At 38.8% G+C, this 12,844-nt stretch overlaps 1 protein-coding gene across 1 annotated transcript in view; it reads right to left on the bottom strand.

Moving 5' to 3' along the window:
* Positions 1–79: 79 nt before the first annotated feature.
* The window catches only part of ACP3 (acid phosphatase 3), a 99,498-nt gene continuing 86,733 nt past the window's right edge, over positions 80–12,844 (bottom strand). The window contains exon 11 of the mRNA XM_084989672.1: positions 80–3,658. Coding sequence (XP_084845798.1) covers positions 3,597–3,658 — 62 coding nt within the window. The 3' untranslated portion in view covers positions 80–3,596. The remainder of the gene's footprint in view (positions 3,659–12,844) is intronic.

Raw genomic sequence — 12,844 nt, 5'->3', positions numbered from 1 at the left:
TTACTTGACACAGAAACATATGTATCTGCATGTGTATAGTTTCCACAATTATTAAAAAGTAAATCATACATAGCCTGGCTTCCCTTTTTAAAAAAATTTTTATTATAGTTGATTTACAATGTTCTGTTAATTTCTGGTGTACAGCAAAGTGACTCATATACATACATACATACATATATGTTCTTTTTCTCATAATCTATCATGTTATATCACAAGTGATGGGATATAGTTCCTTCTGGCTTCCTTTTGATAGGGATAGAGTAGGATAGTTACACAGGTAGTTGTAGAAGTCACATTAGGGAATCATAGAGAGGAAAACCTAGGGAACTTTGGGAGACCACACTCAAGAAAGGCATCAGAATGTCATGGAACAAAGCAGACTTGCTTAACTACAAAGCCATAAATAAAAGCACAAGATATACCTCAGGTCATTAAGTGAAAGACAAAATGAGATCTGCATTCAAGTTCAGCAAGATAATGATCCTTAGGACCAAGAACAGGAATATAAGGGAAAGATGACATGCGATGACTGAACACATTTTAGCCTATGTTACCAACCTTCCGCTAATTTGAATAAGCGCCATGACGGTCCAGTTTGACTTCATAGGGTCAAATACTCTCTTAATGAATACAAAGTAGGAGCTAATGATGAAAGTCTGATGTATACTCACAGAATGAGGAATAAGGCAGTCTTTACTCATTCTCCACTTTCCTTGGATTATAGAGGTATAGCCCACCTAATCCTTGGGGCAGAGCCTTCTTGCCTGCCCACTTGTATCCCTCACAAGCATCCTATCTTAATAAATCTATGTCTTGCCTACCACTTTGTCTCGCACTGAATTCCTTCTGTCACAGAAAGAACCTGAGCCTCAGTAAGTCCAGACACCACGTGAGTGATTCTTATTAAAAAAACAAACAAGCAAAACAAAACCATGGGTTCAAGTCCCAATTTGGGTTTAGGCTGGGTTGGAGAGGGGTGTTTCAGTTTCACCTTGTCCTCTGAATCCTACCCCATGATTGTGAATGAAAATGTCTTTTTTTTAGGGCTGCACCTGCAGCACATGGAAGTTCCCAGGCCAGGGGGCAATCCAGAGCTGGAGCGTCCTGCCTACACCACAGCCACAGCAATGCAGGATCCGAGCCACATCTGTGACCTACACTACAGCTCACGGCACTGCCAGATCCTTAACCTACCGAGCAAGGCTGGGGATCAAACCCGCATCCTCATGGATACTAGCTGGGTTCATAACCCACTGAGCCCCAATGGGAATTCCCCAAAATGTCATTTTTTAAAGTGTAATTATGTTCATATATAAAGGATTTTGAATTTATGATATTTTTTATTAACATAAACATGCTTTTGTAGGTGAGCAGAATTGCCACCCTAAAATATGTCTTTGGGGCATATTAATTGTTGAAAGCTGGTTATTTTCGGAAAAACAGAAGACATCAGAAGTGCTCTTAAAACCAAATAGGACTTGCACTTTTGTAAGAAACATTACATTTGTAAAGGCATCTCCCTCTCTGACCCTGGAATAAGAGGACGACCAAGAGTTTCTCTAGAAACTCTTATTTATTGGTAGGCAATGAATTAAACCTATAAGAGCATCACCCTTGTTCATTGCTCTTTTCCTCGACTTCTTGTAACTGATTCTCCCCATTCTCAACTTCCTTTTGTCCTTAGCTGAGAATGATACTTTGGCCATTTTGGCAGTTGCTTAGTTCTCCTAGGTCTCTCCTATACACACATGTTTGATTTTCTTCTGCTTAATTTGTCTCATGTCAATTTAATTTTTAGACCAGCCAGAAGAATCTATAAGGGTAGAGGAATGTTTCTTCCTCCCCAGTACCTCCAATTAATTACAGGAAATTATTTAGTTCTAGCTATATTAGCAGTGTTGGATGAAGAGGGAAAATGAAATACCTATTCTATGGCTTAACATTTGAAGCTATTATTGAAATATTAACTGATTAAGGAAAAGGCCCTTCTGTGTCCTTCTCTCTTATTGAAATTCACCTCAACTGCTCTTTTGGCAATAAATTGTTACCAAATTTAACTTGGGTCTGCTCCCCAGCAGTGCAGCAAAGCCAATCTACTGACTCTGGGTTGTGGTGAAGGTGCAGGCTTTATTGCAGAGTGCCAAGCAAAGGGAATAAGCAACTAAGGCTCGAAAGACACACACTTCCTAATGGCTTTCAAAGAAATGTTTTTAAAGGCAAAATTTTGTGGGAGGACTGTATGGTGCATGACTTTCTTCTGGTTGGTTGGTGGTGAGGTAACAGGGTGATGTTTCAGGGATCTTAATCATTCAAATTCTGGTTCCAGCCAGTCTGGGGTCTACAGACTTTTGTCAGCTTGCAGTCACCATCCTCCACTTGTGTGTGGCAGCAGTCTTAGTTTCTACAGAACAACTCAAAGATATGCATCAGATTGTTATGGATATTTCTTAAGGGGGAACTAGGACTCTGTTTTATTGTTAATCTATTGTTTAAGGTATTATTACTTTTCTTATTTGACTGTTTTTCTTTGTTTTTGCCTTCCTTCACTTCTGTAATTAGTAACTGCTTGAGTCTGCTCTTTGGGAAGATCTTGGAGACCAAAGCCTTTTTCTACAAACAAGAAAGAGAGGACATGGCTTTTGTATCCAGGAGGGCCTCTCAGAGTCATGCTCATTTTCAACATGAGGATTTTTCCAATTCAAATATTCTTACTAGTTAATCCAAACACTTGCAGCATTACCAGATTTGAGAAAAATCTAGAGCCTTACTGTTTTTTCTATAGAAACTTTTGAAGTGAATGAGATTTCCAATCCACTGTGAAATTACTACATTCAGACATTTTTACTCATCAGCACTTGAAGGGGATATAAGTTGGTAAAAAGAACTGAGGTAAGCCCCTTAACCCTTGTAAAAGATTAATAAACAGGAATTCCCATCATAGCTCAACTGAAACAAATCTGACTAGTAACCATGAGGACGCAGGTTTGATCCCTGATCTCAATCAGTGGGTTAAGGATCCGACATTGCTGTGGCTATGGCATAGGCCAGCAGCTGTAGCTCTGATTCAACCCCTAGCCTGGGAACCTCTACATGCCGCAGGTGTGGCCCTAAAAAGACAAAAAAAAAAAAAAAGAAAGAAAATTTCAAAAGATTAATAAACAGAAACCTCAGCTAAATAGAGTTGGGAGACCAGAGGAGGAGCTCTTCTACCCTCATTTTCCCTGGCAAGGACTCAGCCAGTAAAAAGCCATGGATGTATAATTTACTATAGTATACAAATCCTTTTTTCCCTCTATAAAAACATTCTCCTTCCCTTGCTATGTGAGGGCTTGCACATGGCTCACCACGGTTGCAGACCAGAATTGCAATTCTCTCCTGAGCCCAAATAAGCCCATCTTTGCTGGAGAAATAACTGGCAGTCTATTTGTTTCAGGTCAATACCTCTTTGAGCCTTGGTTCCCTTATCTGTAAACCAAGGATATTGATACTTACCTTGGGAGACAGTAGTGAGTGTTAATGTAACTTATGTGGAGCCATTCAATAACTTGGTTTCCTCACTATATGTAGTTAATCTCAGAGTCTCCAATGGATGTGTCTTATCCTTGTGCTTGAGTTTCCTTGGAATCACCATGACAAAATAGAGGGACATTGAAACTACCTATAATTCAAAAAAAGAGTGCAGTTTGTATTCATTCTTGACAACCATATCTGAATGCTCATGAAAAATCATAAAATATTTCACCCCAAAAAAAGTGTCTCTGTGTCTTTGTTTCTTACAAGAGAACACAGAAAGTCAGTTTGCTAAAGTCATACATGAATGTTAACAATGTAAAAAGACCTAAATGCATACAATTTTTGTCTGTACAACATAATAGTTTAGAAATAAGGAGCCAAGATTTGACCATGAAGTTCTTTGAATGCCAATGGCTCAATCCCACCTAAGTCAAGGTGAACATACATTTTCTAAAGTTAAATTGGTGCAACAGAAAGTTTTACTTCCCATTAATTTTGTCAAAGTTCATCAGAACTAGAAGGAAATGATGCTTATCTATTGATATTGGATATTAACTTATTCATATTATGTTCAATTTAAGAACATAAAACTTAATAACACAATTAAATTCTTGCTGACCTTGAACATGTAAAGATATGACTGCTATTTCATGTGAAATTTAATTTTGTTGAGAAAAAAATGACTTTTTTTTTGTAAGCAGCAATAAATGCTAGGCAGCCATCTACTTAGTGTGAGGGAAAATAAAACTAATATTGGGAGTAGGATTTCAGGCTCAGCTAGTTAGCTTATGAAGTTACTGGTTCTCAAATCCATACTGTGGATTTTGCAAAAAATAAACAGTAAATCAAAGTAAAGCAAAATAAAAGGTATCTACTAAAAGACAATTTGAAAAAAAAAAAAACTCACTAATGCAGAAGTAACTCAATGTACTCCTCATGGCAGCCACTCAATTTCAAAAAACATTAGCTACTTTAGGTCTATTGCAGATTTGCCTTTTTAGAGTCAAAAGCAGTATACTATACTAGGAAGAAACAGTGGTTTAGTTATAGCAAGTAAGGTGCCAATTTTTTCTAGTTGTATTCACTTCTGACAATGTATTCACTTACTTGGGAACTTGTATTTTTTCTTTTATCTTTACTCCACCTTGTAAATGTTTGAATCCCAATTGTACCACTTAGTAGCTGCTTAACCTTTGAACTTAATTCCTTGTCAATGAGATGAAGGTAATATACATATCTACTACAGTTGTTTTGAGAATAAAGTAACAGTCAAAAAATGCTACCTAATGCTGTATCAATGTTATTTAGTATTATAAATGTACATGATAGACAAGTAAAACTCATAAACTTTCAAAAATGGGATAAGGGAGAAGGAAATGATCTAAATGTCTTCATCTTTCTTAATAGGGAGTAATTAATACTATTTAAAAACCCTGAAAAAAGGGCAAAAGGAAACTAACTTTTTTAGACCATTTAGTTAAGCATCACTCATATAATAGTAATTAATACTATTTAAAAACCCTGAAAAAAGGGCAAAAGGAAACTAACTTTTTTAGACCATTTAGTTAAGCATCACTCATATTCCAAAAGTGTTAACTTCCTCTCTTCCTTATGTAGTTTCCCTTATGCAGTTTTTATTCTCTTTCTCCTTAATTCTAGAAGCAAATAATGCAACATTTGGGGCAGTGCTGGACTACACAGTGGGCAGTTTAAGCAAGTTATGTAGGTCACCAGCAAAGCAAAGATCCCCAAAATAAAAAACTTGGAAAGGATTTGCTAGTCCATGTTTTATCTTTTAAAAATCAAAATAAAAAAACATAGGGAAAAATCAGAATTTTGTTGCATGTCCTTGATTTCTTCCATGGGTGTAGAATTGAGGACCTCTCTAATGAGCTAAATTCAGTTCTGAGTTTGAGAGATTTTTTTCTTAATCTGTATATACATATTCATGGAATAGATGCTTTATATAACTATGTGGAAAATAGTAGTTAAACTCGATCTCTCTTCATGAGAGATCAAGAACAGTTACAGGAAGGGCATTCCTGTGCATCAAGAGTTTACCATAAGCCCTGCTCTGTGTTACAGCATGCTGTTACCCGGTTTGTAAGATGGGGAAACTCAAGGGTCAGAGAGTTTATGGGACCTGCCCGAAATCTCCCAGTTATGTAAGTGTTAGGATTTGAATTGGAACCCACATCTGCCTGGTTCCAAAGCCCAGGATCTTCCAAGAGTAATCAGTGACTTATTTATAGGTGAAATGGTACACCTTGAGGAAAGAGAATAGACAAATTAGATTTTCTTCTGCATTCTTAAGAAATTTAAGATTTTCTGCCATGACCAGAACACAAACTGTGCAGCAATTATTACTATCAGCAGGTGGAGGAAAAGATGCCTAAAGGGCTCGCAGGTGATTTTCGGAAAATTGCAAAGTAATAAACACTTATTTCCACAGAGAGAAAATATATATAGTAGTAGTTATTCAAAAGTTTAATAGTTAAGTTTTTTTTTCTGAGTTTTATCAACATTTCTACATTTAGGAATTTCTGACATATGGTCTCATCTGTATGATTAGTTGTATTATTTATGGTCTGATAATAGAATCTTTAACAAATCATATGGATAGCTTAAAGAAGTCTTTAAAAAGTCACCAGATCATTAAACTTAATGTCTTTCTTATCCTTTTTTTCTATATAATCTTAGAAGACATGTATTTTCTCTGATGTGGATTTCATTAACCTATGTATCTGCATGTCAGTATTGATTTCATTAACCTATGTGTCTGCATGTCAGTATTGATGTGACCATTAGAAAGATTTTTTTCTCTATATTTCTACATGTCAAACAATTTGAGATTTTTTTTCAGAACAAATATTAAAATAATATCAGTTTTATTCCTGAATGTAAATCTCTGTCAGCAACCAAACTGGTTCTAAAACATGAATAAACCCAGGTTCTATAAAAATGGCCCTGATAAATAACAATAATAGTAAGACATTGGAATAGACGATGGCTCCTTAAAACAAGCAAAATGTGGTAAATCACTATTCTTAGCACCTTCCCCCAAAAGTTATTAATTTGTTATTAAGTTTTTCTATACTATCTCAAAAGACCAAGGAAGAGATATTCTAGCTAATTCCAAATTCTGGTTAATTTTGGACCAGTTTTTAAAGAGATACCATAAGTCATATATCATCCTACCTTGTGCCTATCATTTATTGAGTAGTTACCTTACATACTCTGTGTACTGTCCTAAGGAGTTTAATGCATCGTTCCTAATTTTCATCACAACCCTGTAAAATAATATTCTATTATTATCCCTATTTTACAGACAAGGAGCGCAAGTTCCTCTGTGGAAATAAGTGTTTATTACTTTGCAGTTTTCCTTTAGAGAAGTTAATTTAGCTTTCCCGATGTTTTTTCACCAGTTGCAAAGCCTTTAAAAGTTTCTTGCTCCTTAGTTTAGAGCTTTAAAAGTTCGTGCTCTAAGCTACTTAAAAGTCCTTTAATAATCAAGCTCTACTAGCCATGACCATCTCTTTCCTTGATGATTCAGAAGTTACTTGAAAAATTTATATTAGGGATTTTTAAATGAAGGAAAAACAAATAGTGCAACTCTTTCACATTTTGTTGATAGTACCTTTTCTCAAAATAATATAGAAGGCCTACAACTTTTATCAACATCAATTTTATAAAACTGCCTGTGTTTTCTATTGAAATTTGACCTTTAGGAGTTCCTGTCATGGTGCAGCAGAAACAAATCCGACTAGTATCCATGAGGATGCGGGCTCAATCCCTGGCCTGGCTCGATAGGTCTGGGATCTGGTGTAGTGTAGGTTGCAGATGTGGCTCGGATCCTGCATTGCTGTGGCTGTGGTGTAGGCTGGCAGCTATAGCTTCAAATCCACCCCTAGCCTGGAAGCCTCCATATGCCAAGGGTGTGGCCCTAAAAAGCAAAAAATAAAAATAAAAAAAAAAATTAAAAAATGACCTTTAGATAAATTATCTCTCTCTCTCTCTTTCTCTCTCTCTTTTTTTTTTTTTTTTTTTTTTTTTTTTGTCTTTTGTCCTTTTAGGGCTGCACCCACACATGGCCTTTTAGGGCTCTAATCAGAACTGTAGCCGCTGGCCTATGCCAGAGACACAGCAACATGGGATCCAAGCCACGTCTGTGACCTACACCACAGCTCATGGCAACACCGGATCCTCAACCCACTGAGCAAGGCCAGGGATAGAACTCACAACCTCATGGTTTCTAGTTGGGTTTGTTAACCACTGAGCCTCGACGGGAACTCCTAGATAAATTATCTCTTTAAAAATATCAAGTTTCTGTAATTTCAAATAACAGCAAAAGTGATTTATCCTCATCTGCAGTTTTCCTCTGTTGCAGCCCATTTTTAGCCTAACTTAGGAGTAATAGAAATAGAAAGTAAATAGTCTGTTTCTAACGAAATCGAATAAATACAAGAGGGAAGTGAAACTGCAAAATAACCCAAAATCAACTGAAATTAAGCTGCAAAGGGTTGAAGTTAGAGGACTAAAGAGGGCATTTTCATATTTTTCTTTTTTTTTTTTAAAGTAAAATGGCTATATTTTCTTTTTTTTTTTTTTTTTTTTTTTTGTCTTTTGTCTTTTTGTCTTTTGTTGTTGTTGTTGTTGCTATTTCTTGGGCCGCTCCCGCGGCATATGGAGATTCCCAGGCTAGGGGTTGAATCGGAGCTGTAGCCACCGGCCTACGCCAGAGCCACAGCAACGCAGGATCCGAGCCGCGTCTGCAACCTACACCACAGCTCACGGCAACGCCGGATCGTTAACCCACTGAGCAAGGGCAGGGATCGAACCCGCAACCTCATGGTTCCTAGTCGGATTCGTTAACCACTGCGCCACGACGGGAACTCCGGCTATATTTTCTTGTTTGAGTTAATTTGTCTCATTTGACTTGCACTCAGCATTCACGTCTATGTGGTATCAGGTAGTTTAAGAAATCAGGTCCTAAGATACCTGTGGCTCAGTGGGTTAAAGATCTGGCATTGCGGAGTTCCTGTCGTGGCGCAGTGGTTAACGAATCCGACTAGGAACCATGAGGTTGCGGGTTCGGTCCCTGCCCTTGCTCAGTGGGTTAACGACCCGGCGTTGCCGTGAGCTGTGGTGTAGGTTGCAGACGCGTCTCGGATCCTGCATTGCTGTGGCTCTGGCGTAGGCCGGTGGCTACAGCTCCGATTCGACCCCTAGCCTGGGAACCTCCATATGCCGCAGGAGCGGCCCAAAGAAATAGCAAAAAGACAAAAAAAAAAAAAAAAAAAAAAAAAAAAGATCTGGCATTGTCACTGCTGTGGCTCTTGTTACAGCTGTGGTGTGGGTTTGATCCCTGGCCTGGGAACTTCCGCATGTAGACCAAACTGTTGGCTCTTCCCTTTGTTTCCCTCAGTTTCATTCCTTAACTTGTCCTCACTTTCACTTGTTCTTCCATCTGGTAAAAGGTGCCTTGGGAAAAGAGGAAAAACTAGGTAAACCTTGGGAACCATCTCCCAATATTTTAAGAAGGGAATATAGATGGACACACTGCCACAAAAGCAGTTAATGTTGGTGATGACCTACCATCAAAGATAGGTGGTTTTATCTCCAGACACCATTAATTGAGCTCTCTCTCTCTAGCTTTACTTTTTTTCTTTTTGCTTCACTTTTTACCACTCCCCCAACTTCATTCAAGGGGATTTTTACATTAAAAATGACTAAAAGGGCATTTCGTTATCAACAGAGTTAAAGAGAATTCCTACATAGCCCACTACTTAGCCAATATTTATCACAAAAACAACCTGACTAATGTTGCTTATTAAGAGTCCTCATTGAGGAGTTTCCCTCGTGGCTCAGTGGTTAACGAACCCGCCTAGCATCCATGAGGACACAGGTTCGATCCCTGGCCTTGCTCAGTGGGCTAAGGATCTGGCGTCACCAAGAGCTGTGGTGTGGGTCAAAGATGTGGCTCAGATCCTGTGTTGCTGTGGCTGTGGTGTAGGCAGACAGCTGTAGCTCTTATTGGACCCCTAGCCTGGGAACCTCCATGTGCCACGGGTGTGGCCCTAAAAGACAAAAAGACAAAAAAAAAAAAAAAAAAAAAAAAAAAGAGTCCTTATTGACATGAGGCATTTTGATTATGCAACTTAAAATTCTTAGGGCGGTTTAGGAGAAAAGGGCAACTAACCATTCCTTGCTGCTATCCCTTCATAATTGTGGTCTTGAACATCTCTTCCACCGCAAGTTTCCTGGAAGATGGCAAATACACTGCCACAAACCAGATGGGAGGGGTGGTGAATTGAATGTCCCCAAAGAAAGCCTGACTCCCTCTAGCTCAGAATACAGTAATTGTTATTACAAGTCATCCTTGTTGGAGCTCCCATTGTGGCTCAGCCGTAACGAACCTGACTAGTATCCATGAGGACACAGATTCGATCCTTGGCCCTGCTGTGAGCTGCAGTGTAGGTCACAGACACGGCTCAGATCTGGCATTGCTGTGGCTGTGGCGTAGGACGGCAACTGTAGTTCTGATTTGACCCCTAGCCTGGGAACTTTCATATGCTGCAGGTGTGGCCCTAAAAAGCAACAGATAAAAATTTAAAAAACCAAAAAAAGAAGTCATCCTTGTTAACTTGTAGCTTTGGGGGCCTATTCAAGCCTCTAGCAATTTGGACTTTAGGGCTGAACTTCTATTCTGCCATTTGAGGGGCCAGAGTGAACCATCTCCAGACCCTGACAAACCTCTGGATTGGGTCCTGCTTATCTGATTTTGGATCAAAACTTTGTGTTTGTTTGGGAGTTCTCACTGTGGCTCAGTGGGTTAGGAGCCCAACTAGCATCCATGAGGATGTGGGTTCCATCCCTGCCCTGTTCAGTGGATTAAAGGATCCGCTGTTGCTGTGAGCTGTGGTGTAGGTTGCAGACACGGCTCAGGTCTTTCGTTGCTGTGGCTGTAGTATAGACAGGCAGCTGCAGCTTTGATTCAGCCCCTAGCCTGGGAACTTCCGTATACTGCAGGTTTGGCACTAAGTTAAAACAAACAAACAAACAAACAAACAAAAAAAAAAACCCTGAAAACTTAGTAGTACTTATTTGGTAGAGTCACTATAGTTTTAAGAATCAATTGATCAAAATTCACAAAGAAGTCATGAAGGTCATAAAAGGATTTGTTGAGAAAAGTTGAAGGCACTCTGTTGAATGAGAAAGATGGAGATTTAACAGAACATTTTTTACCATAACATATGAAATAACTACAAAACATATGTGGTGGGGAAGCTAATAAATAAATCCAGTCCTGCCTCTCCAGTGAACTGATTTGCTACCAGCCCAAAGAGCCTTCAAATTGTTCATTTCACTTCCCTCCCATGCTGCTTTCTGTCCCCCCGCCACTTTCCTCTCTGTGACCCAGTATGTGATGCAAACAGAAACTGTCTAGGATCATTAAAGCAAGCTGTTGCAGAAGCTGGGCTGTTGATTCAGCATTTGGCCGAAGAATAGAAGGCTGTTCAGTGAAAGCCTTGATTTCGTTTCTGTCAGGCCAGCTAACAATAGCAGCACACTGGCTTTGCTGATAGAAAACAAAGAAAACAAACCAATACCTTTTGCTGACATTTCTATTTCTATTCCAATAAAGGGGGAGGCATTTTCTTCCTTTTCCACCCTTTTCTGGCATCATGAAGTCTTAAGACCAAGAAGGTGGTCTATCACTGAAAAGAGACTTAAAAACAAAAATCTATAAAAATAAATAAATCAACTAAATGTCTTCTTCCCAGCTCTCCACTTGCGACTCTGCTCTGCTCCAGACTCTCTTCTCTTCCCACTGTTTCATGTTATCTGCTCTATGTAATTACTTTCTTTATGAGCAGACCATTTAGAGAGGAAAGATGGTTACTGCTTTGTAACCTTCCTGCTGCCATAGGCAGTGTCTGGCTTCCAGTGCAGGGCTGACAGTGCTGAGAAAAGGCCTTCGGTGAGTAATTCAGTCACAGGGCCCTCTCACAATATAGTCTGCCGTTTTCTCTCTTATGTTTTGCTGTAGCGTATCAACGCTGTGCATTTCACAAGCCCCGTTTTCTATAGGAGAGGGCGTTTGAGTTTAAAATCGAAGGGCAGAAGACTCCTCCTGCTTTTGTACCATCTCTGGTAAACTTCCAATGTTCTGGGCAAGAGATTTGCTCTAGAGAATAAGGAGGTTGTCAATGTGCTCGTTGGGTAAAATGCTTCCATACTCTCCCACCTAAGAAACACACAATCTCTGCATTACGATGTTTTTAAATTTCTGAATTATGTCTGTTCTGAGCCATCTCTGCCCTTATTAAGAGTAGAGAGCTATGTATGAAACAGTTTGTTTTGGACAGATTTTTTTTTCTTATTACTTGTCAGTGGGAGCTATCATTGCTTTCTTTACGGTGTTTTTCTGTTCTTCAGTGGCTCCCTATTGACTCTGTTGTCTCCATGCCCTCTCTTAGGAATTTCTGCTGCAATTTCTCTTCAATTGGAAGTTCCTATAGACTCTGCTTTTTTTTTTTTTTTTTTTTTTTTGTCTGTGGCATGCAGAGGTTTCCAGGCCCGGGACTGAACCCAAGCCACAGCAGTGACAATGCCACTAGACCACCAGGGAACTCCTTCCTTTAGACTTATTAAAAGTGAAATGGCTTTCCTAAAATGCATGAGATTCAAAGAGGAAAAGGATTTTTCTTGTAGAGATTACCAGGTAGGTAAGTAGTAATATCCACCTGTATTGAGGTTGTAAAACCTTGTATATCTTAAGTGTTTTGGAATCACACAATCACAGAATGTATTTTTCTTTGCCTATTTCTTTAAAAGGCTAATACATTTCACATATATTCACTTCTCACTGCTCACTGTCTAAGGTAAGATGAGTCAGGCGTTTCAAGTGGAATTCATCCTGGCAGGGGTCCTGCTGAAATCAGACTAGGACTTTGATGATAATAATGGTACTAGCTGTTCCTTGTCCTTGATGAGTGAAGAACACAGTCACAATCCACACTTCATTCAAGAGAAGGAGAGAAAGAGTTAGGCAAGTTAGCCAATCTCTCCATGCCTCAGGCTCCTCATGTTAAAATGAATAAAAGGAATATATGTTTTATACAGTTATTGTGAAGATGTCCATGCACATTTAAGTGTATGGAAAAGTACCTAGAACATAGTAAGAACTCAGTAAATGCTGCTGAAACTACTAGTACTGCTAATGAAACTATAATTTGTTTCATTGAGGTACCAGTGAAGCCAAACTCCAGTCCCTAAAAAAGATGATCTTTAAAAACCAATAGCATTTAAATTATTCTTTATGTCTTTT

Source organism: Sus scrofa, chromosome 13 (assembly GCF_054392235.1).
Source record: "Sus scrofa isolate SSC_HxYL_T2T_F1_AM1 chromosome 13, Sscrofa_HxYL_maternal_Yorkshire_Landrace_v2.0, whole genome shotgun sequence".
In the NCBI taxonomy this organism is placed as follows: Eukaryota; Metazoa; Chordata; class Mammalia; order Artiodactyla; family Suidae; genus Sus; species Sus scrofa.
This window is presented reverse-complemented; position numbering and strand designations above follow the sequence as displayed.